General features: G+C 41.3%; 1 protein-coding gene across 1 annotated transcript in view; it reads left to right on the top strand.

Annotated features, from left to right (window-relative positions):
- The window catches only part of EXT1 (exostosin glycosyltransferase 1), a 416,144-nt gene that overhangs the window by 380,053 nt on the left and 19,367 nt on the right, over positions 1–16,724 (top strand). Inside the window, exons 8-9 of the mRNA XM_070748246.1 lie at positions 4,914–5,003; positions 13,514–13,674. Of these exons, the coding sequence (XP_070604347.1) occupies positions 4,914–5,003; positions 13,514–13,674 (251 nt within the window). The remainder of the gene's footprint in view (positions 1–4,913; positions 5,004–13,513; positions 13,675–16,724) is intronic.

Genomic DNA, 16,724 nt, shown 5'->3' with positions numbered 1-16,724 from the left:
AGTTCGTAAGACGAAACATTGTTTCCCATAGGAAACAATGTAAAATGAATTAATGCGTGCAAGAAAAAACCCGCCACCGCCCGGCTGTCACCTTTTGAAACAGCCGGGCGCTTCTCAGCATTCTCCCAATGCCGAACCCGTTTCGGACGGCCAGGAAGGACATCTTTGTGACGTCAAAGCTCCGCCCATGGAATTCCCTATTGGGATTCCCCACCTCCTTTCCAGCCTCCCGACCGGCCCGACAGCTCCGCGGCTCTTTTGAAAAGCTAACAGCCGGGTGGCGGGGCTTCTCAGCGTCCTCCTGAACCCGAACGCCGACCCCGAACTTTTGCTGAACTTTTGGGTTTGGCGTTTGGGAGAACGCCGTGAAGCGCCCCCCCCCCCCAGGCTGTTTCAAAAGGTGACAGCCGGGCGGCGGGGCTTCTTGGCGGCCTCCCGAATGCCGAAACCGGAAGTTTGGCAAAAGTTCAGGTTTGGGGTTCGGGAGGACGCCGAGAAGCCCCCCAGCTGTTTCAAAAAGCAACAGCCGGGCGGCAGGGCTTCTCGGCGGCCACCCAAACCCGAACTTTTGCCAAACTTCCGGGTTCGGCGTTCGGGCGGCGGGTTCATAAGACGGAAAAAGTTCGGAAGAAGAGGCAAAAAATTTCCGAACCCCGGGTTCGTATCTCGGATTGTTCGTATGGCGAGGGGTTCGTATCACAAGGTACCACTGTACAGCTAGTTCTCAACTTACAACCATTATTTCTATTGGTAAACAAGTCAGTTATTAAAGTGAGTTGTGCCTGATTTTATAATCTTCTGTGCAATGGTTTTTGAAATGAATCGCTGCAGTTGTTAAGTGAATACCACAGCTGTTAATTGAATCTTGCTTGACCGTAACCTCTGCCTGTTAGAAGCCTGATGGGAAGTTCACAAATGACAATCACATGACCCTGAGATACTGCAACTGTTGTAAATACACGCCTGAATTTTGATCATGCGATGCTAGAACAATCATAAGTAAGAGGACCAGCCATAAATCACTTTTTTTCAGTGTCATTGTAACTTTGGCTGTTGAATGAATGTGGTTGTAAGTTGAGGGCTACCTGTATACTAGAGTATCCATTTATGGTAATTGACGTGGCATAGTACAGTGTTGCCTCAATTTTCGCAGGGGATGTGTTCCGAGACTGCCCACAAAAGTCGAATTAATGCAAAGTAGAGATGCGGAAGTAAATACACCATTTTTGACTATGGACAGTATCACAAGCCATCCCTTAACACTTTAAACCCCTAAATTACCATTTCCCATTCCCTTAATAACCATTTACTCACCATTATTACTGGTACTCACCATTGAATAAGACACATAGTTATCCTGATATTTATAAACATAATTATTCATTAACAATAATTTTTTTTTTGTTATTTATTTGCAAAAATTATTACTTTGGCGATGACGTATGACATCATCGAGCGGGAGATACTGTGATATAGAAAAAAACGCGAAGTATTTTTTAATTAATATTTTTTTAAAAAACGTGGTATATACTATTCGTGAAGTTCGGACCCGCGAAAATCGAGGGAACACTGTAGTTTGGACGTGAAAAAAGAAAAATAAATGAAAAATCTCCTGCTGTCTATAATGCAGGGGTGTCAAACTCGATTTAATCGAGGGCCGCATCAGGATTGTGTTTGACGTTAGAGGGCCAGGATGGGCGTGGCCAGCTTGATATCACTCATCAAGGTTTTGTTTTCAGCCGAAATGGCCTTCTGCAGCCCTTTGCCATTGAAAATGGAGCTTAAGGACGTCGTACATGGAGCTCCCTGAGCTTCGTTTTCATTGGCAGAGGGCTGCAGGAGGCCGTCAGAACCAAAAATGGAGCCTAGGCCCGAACTCCATTTTTGCTGGCAAAGGTACTCCAAGCCAGTTCTTTGTTGTTTCCGGGATGACCTCACAGTCCAGATCTAAGGATCCAGCCTACAAGCCTTTAGTTTGACACCCCTGCCGTAGTAGGTTACTGCTATACAACTGGCTTGTATTTTATACCTGATTTTGCATGCAAACAAATGATATGATATAATTTAGAGATATGCTGGAATATCACGTTGAGTCTCCAAAATATTAAACTAGAGCTTTTAGCAACCAAATCCAGCAAGGATAGCAATGACATATGCTGAGTCCAGTTACATCTCAACCCTCAAGAGGAGTTTTGACATAGAGGTATGATCACCTCTCCGTCTTGCTGAAAAACAGTAGCAGAGTATCGGGTCTATTACAACCATGAAGTACTTATACAACATACTTCAAGGTTGCTGATTCTACAGTTTCATGCAATTTCATGGTTCTTTGTTGAATTAGGTGTCCCAATTGAGGGTGGGGGGAGATGTATCTAAATTATTGACGCTCCCAGGTATTTCTCATCCATCTAAAAAGAATGGAGGTAATATCTGTGCTTTTCTCCAATACACTAAATGGCCACTAAGGTGGCAGCTAAATCTGTTGACTCAGATCTCAGGGTAGTTTGAGATTCACTGCAGGGCTAACAGAGAAAACACTTACGTTTGAGACTGTCTTCTTTGGTGGACTTGATTGCTTCCTTCCATTTTTTGTTGTGTTGTTTCATGTATTGGAGGGCCTAAGGGAAGAATAGAACTTTAAAAGTTCAAAAAACCCAGGTAAGAAATAGTCTTGAAGTTTTTTAGGGACTACAAAGAAATCTGGAAGCATCGTCAAGGATCACGCTTCTCCTGAACAGCAAATGCCCAAATATGGGGGGTGGATATATGTTTAGAATTCCAAATTGGCTTTAAAAAAAAAACAACCCTTCTGTAAGCTTCCTTGCTCAAGCACAACCATTTTGTCAAGCCAGGCTCCTTTTAGACATGCAGGATTATAGTTTTTCTGCTAAGAATTATCCAGGCTTTTAATCAATCAAAAACCCCAGGGTGGCAAAAATTATTATAAACGATGCATTAAATGTTTTCAGCCTTAGAACAATCCTTGCCTCAGGAAACTGTACTTGTTCACCTCTTGGGTTCATGTCTGAATGGTTGAAACTCATTATTAGTACTCCATAATGTTGTGGTTAGCTCTGGCCCAACTCCTGCCCCAAGCAATGTGGAGGTGGATGTGGGGGAGACATCCACATGCCGCAGGCCTGTTTTGCTTCCAGTAGAATCTGTCTCCTCTGACCAAGGAAGTGTGAGTGACAGGGAAGAGGGGAGTTTGGCAGACAGCCCAGGAGGAGATCAATCATCTGTATCATCCCTGGATTCTCAACAAGAACTAATGACACATCCACGCATGCATAGAGTGATGCATAGGAGACAACAACTGAAGGATTATTACAAGAGAAAATGAGGCCACCTGTGGTTGGGTGGGGCTGCTGCAATTAGTGCTACAGATAAAAGTGCAGCCTGGTGTGTTAGCCTCATGGCAGTTTATCTGATTCATTCTTTCGTCAAGATAGTGGTTTTTTGCTGTTCAGGATTGTGTGTGTGGACTCTCTGGACTTTAGAATTGGACTCAATTTCCCAGTTATTGGGTGAGCAATTGGATTGCATTTCACCTGTGCCTTGTGTGTACCAGAAAATCCCTTTGACATTTAAAAAGGGAGCTGTTTCCATTTTTCTGTTTATAAAAACTTTTGGGTTTTCTTTTATCGTGTGGTGTGTGTCTTTCTGGACTAATTACCCTGTAATTATGGGCGGTTGAAACACACCGGCAGAACACATGATAGATTCCTTGCCTTTCAATACTTCATTTTTTAATAAAAAAACAAGAGCAAACTAACAAGAAAAATAGTTCTACCTAAATATAAATGTTTCTAGATGACGAAAGAGAAAGATTTAAAAAAAAAAAAAATACAGATACTGCTGCAATTTTCCTTCTAGTAATATGAAGATCTAATGTTGGCAAATCAGTGAAGAGGATTTGGCGGTGACAAAAAGCAACAAATCTGAACAAAATAAAAATCCGAAATTGTCAAAATGTTGTGCTGTATTTCTCAGAAAAAAAATGCTCTCCAAATAGGTTTAGAAAAGCACACTTTGGGATTCTGAGTTTTCACATCACTGTGGAAATGAGATGAGCTACATCTAATAATGGCATGCCGCAGAACGAGATTGAATTGTCTACCTGTAATAAATTAATGTATAGTCACTCAGAGAAGCTGGAGTGTCTCAAGAGAACCCGACAATATTCTTATATCAGCTACTACTCACAAATTGATGTCATAGTGGTTTCAAAAGATTAATGCAGAATCCTACATAGGCATTGTATTGTCTTAGGAACATTCTAACTTAAAAATTTACACTCTTTTGTTCATCGTTTCTTATTTTCAAAGATAGTGTGTGACTAGCTATAGATGTTGAAATCCAACCAGTGAAGTATATTGGTGAGAACATTAGGCATTGCTTGGGAGGTATAAGTTAAATCTTCACTCAGCTATAAATTTTAGCCCGAGGCATTGCGTTAGTCGCTATCATTTAACCTAGCCTACCTTATCAGATTTTGATGAAGATAAAGTAAGAAGGGATTCTAAATGCTACTTTAAGCTTTTGAGAAGCATATATACTCTAAATATAGCTATGACTTATTGCCTTTTAATTATGTTAAAATGGTTGGTTGGTTTCCAAAAAATCAAACCAGAGCATTATGCATGACAACATTTTGGGTAAGGGAATAATGTGAACGCATAAATCTAGAAGGCCACTCTTGCTGAAATTAATCAGGAGTAACATAATCACATTGTTAGGTCGGATGCAATAAGCTGCAAAGTTCTTGCACATGAAGCTCTTTTCTTTCCCAGCCATTTCCTCCCCTTTTTAATGCTGTGGTAGAATGTTAACTCTTTGGGCTCGAGTATGGAGGTTCTGTCTGCAGATGAGACTCAATAGCATCTCACTGACCCATCTCGTTCACCTTACAGGTCATGAGCAGCCGCTTCCTACCCTATGAGAACATTGTCACAGATGCTGTTCTAAGCCTCGACGAAGATACGGTGCTTTCAACCACTGAGGTGAGATATTTTTCCTGTGGAAGATTGTTCTGGTTCTCCAAAGTCATACTAGTACAGTGATACCTTATCTTACAAACTTAATTGGTTCCGGGACGAGGTTCTTAAGGTGAAAAGTTTGTAAGACGAAACAATGTTTCCCATAGGAATCAGTGGAAAAGCGATTAATGCGTGCAAGCCCAAAATTCACCCCTTTTGCCAGCTGAAGCGCCTGTTTTTGCGCTGCTGGGATTCCCCTGAGGCTCCCCTCCATGGGAAACCCCACCTCCGGACTTCTGTGTTTTTGCGATGCTACAGGGGAATCCCAGCATCGCAAAAACAAGCGCTCCGCTGGTAACGGAAGTCCGGATGTGGGGTTTCCAGCGAAGGGAGCATCAGTGAAATTGCAGCATCGCAAAAACACCGAAGTCCTCGAAATCCCACCTCTGGACCTCTGTGTTTTTGTGATACTGCGATTTCACTGAGGATCCCCTCGCTGGGAAACCCCACCTCCAGACTTCCGTTGCCAGCGAAGCACCCATTTTTGCGCTGCTGGGATTCCCTGCAGCATCACAAAAACACAGAAGTCCGGAGGTAGGGTTTCCCATGGAGGGGAGCCTCGAGGGAATCCCAGCAGTGCAAAAACGGGTGCTTCGCTGGCAACGGAAGTCCAGAGGCGGGGCATCCCAGCAGCAGCGGTGGGTTTGTAAGGTGAAAATAGTTTGTAAGAAGAGGCAAAAAAATCTTAAACTCTGGGTTTGTATCTCGAAAAGTTTGTATGATGAGGCATTTGTAAGACGAGGTATCATTGTATTTGACATTCCTTCCTTCTTTCCCTCCCTCCCTCCTTCCTTCCTTCCTTCCATCCATCCATCTATCCATCCATCCAAGTTTTGGCCCAGTTGACTAGGAAAAGTGAGTGATACCTTCTTAGTTGAGGTTTATGAACATTTGCTTCCTGTTCCCAGAGAAGCTCTACCTGGTTGCAACACAGAAGGACTTCTGCAGCTTTCTTAGAAGCAAGGTGGCCATGTTACTTCTAAGAAAGTGCTTCCAAAGATTTGAACAGCAGTTCAAATATTTATCTAAGAGAAAGCAATAGCAACAGCACTTAGACTTATGTACTGCTTCACAGAGCTTTACAGAGTCAGCATATTGCCCCCAATAATCTGGGTCCTCGTTTTACTGACTTCAGAGTCAAACTTCAGCCGGTGAGACTTGAACTGCTGAATTTCTGGCAGTCAGCAGAAGTAGCCGGCAATACTGCATTCTAACCACTGCGCCATCATGACCCAGTTGGCATCCTAATTCCGTGTCCATCTGAAATTCCCGTAGTTTCATCTCAGCAATGCTTCTTGGTCTATTAGGAAAGAAAGAAGGTTGGGTGTCTTGTTGGGCCAAATGGCCAAATGTAACATACAGATATGAATATAAACCCAAGTATTTGTTAGGTGTTAAGGAGTTACCAATGTTAGGGTTGAGGAGTAAATTATTACCCCTGCGCAACGGAAAACATGGAGGTAGAGGATATCCAGTTAATATTCTAGAGATATGAGCGGTACTCCAAATAACCAGACCATGTATAAATGTATAAATATTATTTACATTAGGCAAATATCATAGTCAGTAAAAGTCCTAGCCATTTATAAATACAGCAATCAATATTCTCAATACATATACAATGCAAGTCTAAATCAGTACATATACAGACTAACATTAGAACACATCGTTCTTACTACACATAGTAGTCCTTACAATAGAGACTCTAGGCTCTGAGAAAGAGAAATGCTGCTAACTTCCTCTTATAGCTGACTGCAACACTAGCTCTTAAAGCGGCAATGTGTTAATTCCTTTAACCATACATTGCTGGCTTAAGTTATATATAGGAAAAGCCAGCTAGTTATACACACCGTACTAACAGTATTCACACATGTACATAAACATCTCCACCAGTTTAGATGTAGGTGTTTATGTACATGTGTGAATACTTGAGTATCTAAATCTAATTTTTGTATTAATTAAATGTAGGTGTACCCTTGTGAATACATGGGTATCTATATCTAATTTTTGTATTAATTCCTATTATATTCTGGTTTTTAAGAGCTGTGTTTGCCTAGCATTGACCTAATAATTTCTTTTGAAGAAAGCACCACACACATAACAGATGCCTAGATTATGTGTCTCTCTTTCGTGAATCAGAGCTTCACCCAAGCTCTTTTTTTTTTCAATGCAAGATTTTTCTTTCTGACTGATACTTCAGAACTGCTGCATCAGAAGCAGTAGAAGAAAAGACTGCTGGGATGGAGCAATGGGGGCAGGGAGCTGGAGATAGGGGATCCAATGTAGAAAACCAATTTTTACAAGTGGGATGAGTATTGATTTCTCTCACCTCTTCCCGTAAAGAGATAGTGGGAATGGGCACCATTTATATAACATGGCAATATATTGGAAATACATTATTAATGGCATCTCTGGAAAAGCTTTGAGTGTTTATTGTCTCCTTCAATTTCAGGGTGATTTTCCCTCTCTGTGTATGTCTCTCTCTCTCTCTCTCTTACTTCTCCCTGCCTTTAAAAAAAAAAGCAAGTTGTCCTTTAGAATTTATTACTTTGAAATAGCACATGGAGCCTTCTTTGAAGACTCAAGACTTTTAAGACCCAAAACAGCCAGTTTGGTCCAGAGGTTAAGGCATCAGGCTTAAAACCAGATGATTGTGAATTCTAGTTCCACCTTAGGCATGAAAGCTAGCTGGGTGACTTTGGATCAGTCACTCTTTATCAGCCCAATAGAGGGGCGAGCTGCCCCCGGTACGCCTGGTATCGCCATTCCGGTAGCGGAAACAACAATGTGTGCACATCTGCGCATCCCCGGAATATACCCTCACGCACCACCGTGCGATATTTTGCTCCTGCACGGAAGCAAAGAAATAGGTGAAAATCGCCGAAATATAGAATAGAATAGCATAGAATAGAATTTTTATTGGCCAAGTGTGATTGGACACACAAGGAATTTGTCTTGGTGCATATGCTCTCAGCATACATAAAATAAAATATACATTTGTCAAGAATCATGTGGTACAACACTTAATGATTGTCATAGGGGTCAAATAAGCAATGAAGAAGCAATATTAATAAAATCTTAGGATATAAGCAACAAGTTACAGTCATATCATACGAGATTTGGGTGATTTTTGGCCTTTCTTTGTTTCTGCGCATGCGCGGAAGCAAAAAAAATCAGCGAAAATCACTGGAATCTTGTGCAAATCTCACGTGAGAGTTTGTACGCCTGCCACTGCCCACGCCAAGAAATAGGCGAAAATTGCCGAAATATCACACGAGATTTTGGTGATTTTCGGCCTTTCTTTGCTTCAGTGCATGCGCAGAAGCAAAGAAATCGGCGAAAATCACTGAAATCTTGTGCAAATCTCGCATGAGAGCCGGCCTCCGAGACCAATCCGGTAGGGAAAGGTAATTGCGGCCCTTCACTGGCCCAGAAGGATTATTGTTGTAGGGAAAATAAAAATAAAAAGCAATATTAGATATTGATGAATTGCCCGCTTGCTGGCTGCCTGCATCTGAGCCAATCAGATTCAAGCAGCAGCTGGCGCGGCTGTAACAGCGAGAACTTGGCAGATAGGTTCACGGCCTTAAAATGTTTATAAAGACATAATGAAAGTGAAATGCAAATAAATAAATAAATAAATAAATACAAATAACCCCATTTAGTGTTTCTGGAATCCAGTTGTTCCTGTTATATCTGGATCTTTTAATATGTTTATTAACTTGAATGTACATGGTCTTGCAAATGGTTAGAGGATGGGGCTAGGTGTGTAGTTATATCTCTTCTGTTGAAGGTCCATGTTTGCTTGAACACAACTGTATTTCTCTGCTGTCCAAAACAGAATTAAAAATAAAATTCAGAGGTTGTTGTAATTCAGTGCTTGATTCAGAAGGTCTCTGTATATGTCCCAAAATATCTCCCAACCATCTGGATTGTAACAGAGCTTTCTCCAGCCAGTATCTTATTTCCCACATGGATCAAACAACTATTGTGAATCTGGAAATTCTATGTAGGTTCTAATTTGACATCCCTGTTTTTTTAGCTAACCCTTAAATAATGCCAAACGTTAGCCAGGTTGAATTCTAATTTATTTTCTATCACATGTGGTCTATCTGAATCACTTGATGTAACTTTCCCCCTTTTTGGGGTAGGGGGGGGCTTTTGGTTAGTTTTATTATTGTACAAAAGTAAGAGTTCAAAAATAGAGACATAAAATGTAAGACCATATAGTATAATAAAAATACATTGTAAAAAGAATGTGTTTTCCCCCAAACCATTCTGCTAGTTAGATATACTTTAAAGTTTTACTGTTATTGCTTATATCTATTAAAATCATTTTTCAGCTGTTTTTTTTAATAGATTTCTCTCATTTTCTCAAAGCCAATATTCTGAATGTGTCAACTTGCCTTGCTGTGTAATATGTTGCATGAAAGGACCCATTCTTGCTTGGATTTAGTTAGACTTCTGTTATTTATATTTCACCAGGCTCAAGGTTGACTTAGCCTTCTGTCCTGAGCTGGGTAAAATTAGGACCCAGATTGTTGGGGGCAATATGCTGATTCTGTAAATTGGTTAAAGACGGTTGTGAAGCACTATATAGCGGTATATAAGTCTAAGTGAGATTGCTGTTGTTATTCTGCATTGGTGTATATTGTCCCATTTTGATCTGTCAATCTTGTATCAATTGCAAGATTTCTCTTTTTTAATAACACCGTCTAAGCTAGTGACCAATGCCACATTCTGCAAATTTCACAGAGGACCATTAGTAAAGAAACCTGGTTTAAATATTCCTCTCCAATTTTATGTCCTATGAAAGTTTGTTTAGTTGAAGCTCCCAGAATTCCTGGTGAACCTGAATAATAAATTATGGGGGTTATCACCCAAGATATCTTTTACTACTTACCTATTCATTTAAATAGTAGTTTTCCAGCATTCAAATATGAGTGATAAAACTCAGAAAAGCCTCAAATGCTTCTTCATTTTTTACCTTTAATTAAGGTTTTAGCTTTTCACTCCTAATGAAATGAAATATTAAGCCATCCAGCACAGTGGGAGGGGAAACATCTCTATAACGCATAATTAAAAATCCATGTGGATTTAAGGAGAGTGTTGGCTGTCTTAAGACAGTAACAGGTTGGCTAACTTTCTCATCCACCCCCACCCTCCAACCCAATTATTTTGGTTCTCTACATCAGCCTCAATGAAAAACGCTGAAAACAAAATTAGGAAGTTTGTAGGTGGCATTAAACCAGAATTTTAATGATGAATTGCTGGTTTACGATCACTTTATTGACATTTTGTATGTCCGTCCCATCCCCTTCTAGAACCTGAACAATGGAGAAAGGAGTATTTATAAAACATGCAAATTAAAGTCACAAGAGCATTTTTCATTTGTTATTATAAAGTCTTCCCAAACCCCAGTAGGTTCCTTTATCTATATCTAACACTACTACTGTTCCTTTCTTAACTTAGCTTTAATCCTTTCAAGAAAACAGATAGCAGCTTTTATATAAAGAATGTTAAGGTGTCTGCTGATTTTCTGATGTATTAATAATTTGTGATCAGAGTGTGGCAGGAATAATTGTTTTGTCTGAGCTGTATGCATTTCATGTTGGAAGAGAATGAGTCTAGTAACTTAACTAGAAACACCCTTTAAAGATCTGAACCTTTATGGAGAAATGCTTTGAACCTCTAGTTTCACAATAGGGCTGGACCGCATCATGGTATTTATAGTATGAATTGAACTCAAATGTTTGATTCAGTTCAAAAATTCAGTTTGAAGACCTCATTTGCGCTGCTTGAATCTTCAGCTCAAATATTCCCACAGCCGTAGTAGGATATAAAATATTCATTATCTGTCTTACACTATCTGAAGCCAAGGAGAAAATATGACAAATAAGGGCGTGAGGAATTAATAATTTTGGAACATCTGTCTTTGGAAAACATCATTTTTAATTTGATGTCCTCCATCCAGCAGTAAAAAAAGAGACACTTCCTTTCTTCCTTTCTGGTCACTGCACCTCAAGAAGGATATAATGGAACTGGAAAAGGTGCAAAAAAGGGCAACAAGTATGATCAAGGAAATGGAGCACCTCCCTTATGAAACCAGGTTGCAACGCCTTGGTCTCTTAAGCCTTGAAAGACGGCATTTAAGGGGTGACTTGATCGAAGTGTATAAAATCATGCATGGGATAGAAAATAATTTTTATCTATCTCACAATACTAAGACAAGGGGGCACTCCCTAAAGCTCATAGGTAAGAAAGCGAGGACAAATAAAGGGAAATATTTCTTCAATCAGAAGGTTGTTGGTTTATGGAATTCACTTCCAGAAGAGGTTGTCATGACAGCTGTCAGCCTTGATAGCTTCCAGCAGGATTAGACAGATTCATGGATGCCAAATGTATCGGTGGTTATTGAAACGGATGTCCATGTGCCGCCTTTGTTGGGGGTCGAGGGAAAGAGAGAGTTTTGCCTTCTCTTTCTACTCAAGATCCCCATGTACAATTGGTGGGCCACTGTGTGACACAGAATGCTGGACTCAATGGGCTTTGCTTTGATTCAGCATGGCTCTTCTTATGTTCTTATTCCCTGCAAAATGGACAGAGAATCACCTCACTGGTTCACTTAGTAAACAAACGATTCCTATAGACACCCAGTTCTCCGCTAGTTGTGAATGTTTATGGTTTATTTATTTTATTTATTCATTCATTCAATTTGTATGCCACCCATCTCCCTAGGGCCATGATAGCAAACCTATGGCACACAGGTGGCACACAGAACCATATCTGAGGGGCACGCAAGGTGTCATCCTATATCAGCTCCAGCTCCCCACGGAGATCAGGACTGCCCCCACCCTCCTTGCCTTTTGTAAAGTTCTTAAAACCCACCTCTGCCGTCAGGCGTGGGGGAACTGAGACATCTCCCCTTGCCTATGTAGTTTTACGTATGGAATGTTTGTGTGTATGTTTTTATATAAGGGTTTTTTTAGGTTTTTAATGTAAAATTGTTATTTTAGACTTAATATTAGATTTGTCATTGTATACTGTTTTATCACTGCTGTGAGCCGCACCGAATCTGCGGAGAGGGGCGCCGTACAAATCTAATAAATAAATAAATAAATATTCGCACTAGCCAGTTGATTTTTGGCCTTCCGGAGGGTGTGGGGAGGCCATTTTTGCCTTCTCCAGGCTTCAGGAGAGTCTCCGGAAGCCTGAGGAAGGAGAAAAACGGCACAACAGGCCTATTGAAAGTTCACAAACCAACTTCCGGTAGGCCCGTTGGGCCTGTTTTTCACCATCCATAGGCTCCAGAGGCTTCAGTGAGGTCTGTGAGCATTTGCGGGGGGAAGTGCAGGGTGGGGGGCGGTTGTGTAAGCATGTGTGGTGGAAAGGCATTGTATTAGGGGTGTGGGTGCATGCGTGCACGCTATCGCAGGCATGTGCACGCTTTTGGCACTCGAGCAAAAATAGGTTCGCCATCACTGCCCTAGAGACTCTAGGTGGCTCACAAACAAAATTAAAACATACAGATAACGTTAAAACTTTTTTAAAAACACGGCCAGGATAATATATGCGCAAAATTGGAAAGGGGAAAATATCCCAAAAGAAGAGGAAGTTATTAAGAATATATTAGATTGCACTGAAATGGATATGATGACAAGACGGTTAAAAGATCAAGAAGAAACAGAATATTATGAGATATGGAACAAAGTGTATATATGGATAAACAAGAAGAAATATTAAAATAATAAATAAATAAATGAGAGAACTGTATTAGCAGTGATATGACTTAAGAGTTATGTTAGAATTAGCATTGATATGATTTAAGAGTTATGTTAGAATTAGTTTATGCATGAAGATTTATTACATAAGATAAAACAAATTTCTTCTTTTCATTTAAAGTAATAAGTTGAACTTATGTTTTTTTTTTAATGTATTCTTTTTTTTGTATTGAAATTTTACTTCTAGAATAAGCGGGGAAGATACAACCCCACTTTTATGTTAAATGTATGTTTGTCAGTTTTGTCTATTTTAAGAAAATTAATAAAAATATATTGGGGGGGGGGGGAAACTTTTTAAAAAACTATTTAAATCCAAGAGTAAAAAACATAGATACCATTTATGGCCGGCTCTCGGTGGTACACCATCAGATCAACGGCCCTAGCCCTGCCGGAAAAGCCAGGTTTTCACAGCTTTCGGGATGCCTGTGTCATGCCGGCAAAATGTTAATATGATTCTCTGGAGCTGTAGGCTCCTGCGAACGGGAAAACATTTAAATGTGCATAATTACAGGGCAAAATGTCAAGTAGTCAGTTTAATTTACTGATGAATACAGAGGATTAATGTTTTGCAACAGTTCCAAGATTGCAAATTATGAATTAGTGAAAAGGTAATATTTTGTTTTGCTGACATTTTTGAGACTCTTTGATTACCACTTGCCACATCCATATTTTTTTTTCTCCCCTTGCCTGCAGGTGGATTTTGCCTTCACTGTCTGGCAGAGCTTCCCAGAGAGGATTGTGGGTTACCCTGCCCGCAGCCACTTTTGGGATAACACGAAGGAGAGGTGGGGCTACACATCGAAATGGACTAATGACTATTCCATGGTATTGAGTGGAGCTGCTATTTACCACAAGTAAGACTATTATGGATATTTAAAGTCTGTTTTAAGGGATGAGAGGAATAGAATAGAATAGAATATTGGAGGAGCTGCTATTTACCACAAGTAAGACTATTATGGATATTTAAAGTCTGTTTTAAGGGATGAGATGAATAGAATAGAATAGAATAGAATAGAACAGAATATTGGAGGCCTTCTAGTCCAACCCCTTGCTCAAGAAGGAGAACCTCTACCATTTCAGACCAGTGGTCTAGTCTCTTCTTAGAAACCTTCAGTGATGGAGCACCCACAATTGCTGAACTCAAGTTTATTCCATTGGTTAATTGTCCTCACTGTTGGCAAGTGTCTTTATTCCAGATTCTCTCTTTGATTAGTTTCCAACCATTGTTTCCTGTCCTGCCCTCAGGTGCTTTGGAGAATAAAGCTCAGCTATATTCTTATATTTATGTAGAGAAATTAAATTTACAACCCTGTTCTTCTATCATTTTATTCTCCCTGATCTAGATGTCCAAAGGAGAGTACAGTGATACCTTGTCTTACAAACTTAATTGGTTCCGGGATGAGGTTCTTAAGGTGAAAAGTTTGTAAGACGAAACAATGTTTCCCATAGGATTCAGTGGAAAAGCGATTAATGCGTGCAAGCCCAAAATTCACCCCTTTTGCCAGCCGAAGCACCCGTTTTTGCACTGCTGAGATTTCCCTGAGGTTCCCCTCCATAGGAAACCCCACCTCCAGACTTCTGTGCTTTTGTGATGCTGCAGGGGAATCCCAGCAGGGGAACCCCAGCATCGCAAAAACGGGTGTTTCGCTGGCAACGGAAGTCCAGAGGTGGGGTTTCCCAGCGAGGGGAGCTCCAGTGAAATCGCAGCATCGTAAAACCACCGAAGTCCTCGAAACCCCACCTCCGGACCTCTGTGTTTTTGCGATGCTGTGATTTCACTGAAGCTCCCCTCGCTGGGAAACCCCACCTCTGGACTTCCGTTGCCAGCAGCGCACCTGTTTTTGCACTGCTGGGATTCCCCTGCAGCATCACAAAAACACAGAAGTCCAGAGGTGGGGTTTCCCATGGAGGGGAGCCTCAGGGAAATCCCAGCAGCACAAAAACAGGTGCTTCGCTGGCAACAGAAGTCCAGAGGCGGGGCATCCCAACCGCGGTGGTGGGTTTGTAAGGTGAAAATAGTTTGTAAGAAGAGGCAAAAAAATCTTAAACCCCGGGTTTGTATCTCGAAAAGTTTGTATGACGAGGCGTTTGTAAGACGAGGTATCACTGTATTTATTTACTGAAAAATTATATTTTGTCCATCTATTCTGTGTTGTGTTAAATCATACACACACAGCGATTTATCAGTTTATCAGATCAGATTTATCACAGTTATATCTTACTACTTTTTTTTCATTTTGCCTTTGCCTCCCTTCATTTTTGGTTTTGTAAAGCAGGTTTTGTTAAAACATCAAGGGCGATTCCTGAAGGATTAAAGTTTGAGTCTCTCTTCTGCAGATAATGACTTTGATTCTTGGTTTGAAGATCTGATAGTCATTAGTATGTTTTTCTCAATTTCTTTCAAGTTACTTGTACTCTTTTTAAAAAAAGCATTTTTTTTTTATTTAAATGCTCTCTCTCAAGGGCAATAGCAGATTTTTTTAAAAAAGCTCCTAAAGTCTTCAAAAGGATTCTGCCCAAATTTTCTTTGGCATCAAGGGAGAATAAACACATCCTAAGTAAGTCGAGGTTTAGGTTGGCTGTCCATCTTAATTCAGCCAAATTGTAGATTGGCATAACGTTTAAAATTCGTCTCAGCTTGTGAATCTATGTTTGCTTGTTGGGTTCATAAGGAAGAGAAAGGCAAAGAAAGGGCAGGCAGGCAGGCAAGTGAGCTGGCCAGTGGCTCCATAGGGAAAGATCTCATACCGAAGGCAGCAGAGCCTGGGAAGAGCAATCAAAGGGGCGCTAGGACCAGGCAGGCAGGGGGAAAGCATCTGGGAGCAGGGTTTGCATAGCAGGAGTGCTGCAGGGCTGGCGGGGCCAATGGCCAGCAGAGCAGCCCAGAGTATACCGCAAAGGGGCTGCCTTCCAACAGAGCCCAACCAGGCCCTTTGAGACTGGTCAGCCTCTGCGGCACTCTTGCCACGCATGCCCTGGTCCAAGCCTCTTTTCCTCCACCCGCCAAACTGGGGCCCTAATCCCAGTGCTCCATTGACTGCTCCCAAGAGATGGTTCTTCCCAAGCTCTGCTGCCTTCAGTATGAGATCTTTCCCTGTGGATCCATTGGCCAGCTCTCTTGCCTGCCTGCCTGCACCACAATTGTTGCAGGCAGAGCCAGATCCAAAAGGCTCCGGTGAGCACCTGGTGCCGATGGAAGAAGGGAAGGTGATGGCCAGGCCAACCTCTATGAGCATGAGCCGGGGTGGCGCAGCAGGTAGAGTGCTGTACTGCAGGCCACTGAAGCTGACTGTAGATCTGAAGGTCAGCGGTTCAAATCTTATCACCGGCTCAAGGTTGACTCAGCCTTCTATTCTTCCGAGGTGGGTAAAATGAGGACCCGGATTGTGGGGGCAATACGCTGGCTCTGTTGTAAAGTGCTATTGCTAACATGTTGTAAGCCGCCTAAGGAGTCTAAGGAGAAGGGCGGCATAAAAATTGAATGAATAAATAAAAATAAATAAATAAATAACCTGCCTTTCGGATATTATTATTATTATTATTATTTATTTATTTATTTATTTATTTATTTATTTATTTATTTATTTTTTAAATTAGATTTGTATGCCACCCCTCTCCGGAGACTCGGAGTGGATCTTGCTCTCCTTGTTGAGAGACTCGGCTCCTTTTCTCCTTTTCCTGGTTCCAGATCCCAACAAACAACCATTGTTTCAGGCAAAATGGAGTTTGCCTGTCACTCGCTTGCAGACCGACTCCAGCCGTGTTGGCATTCCCAGCCCCTTACCCTTGGTGCGCTTCCATAGCTCTGCTGGATCCTTTCGGCTCTGCCGCCAGGAAACGGCTGACATCGCCTCACTGCATCCCATTGGCCAGCTGATTTTCAGCCTTCTGGAGCCGGGAGGCC

Source organism: Erythrolamprus reginae, chromosome 3 (assembly GCF_031021105.1).
Source record: "Erythrolamprus reginae isolate rEryReg1 chromosome 3, rEryReg1.hap1, whole genome shotgun sequence".
NCBI lineage: Eukaryota > Metazoa > Chordata > Lepidosauria > Squamata > Dipsadidae > Erythrolamprus > Erythrolamprus reginae.
The sequence above is the reverse complement of the archived record's forward strand: the minus strand, read 5'-3'. Positions and strand labels throughout refer to the sequence as shown.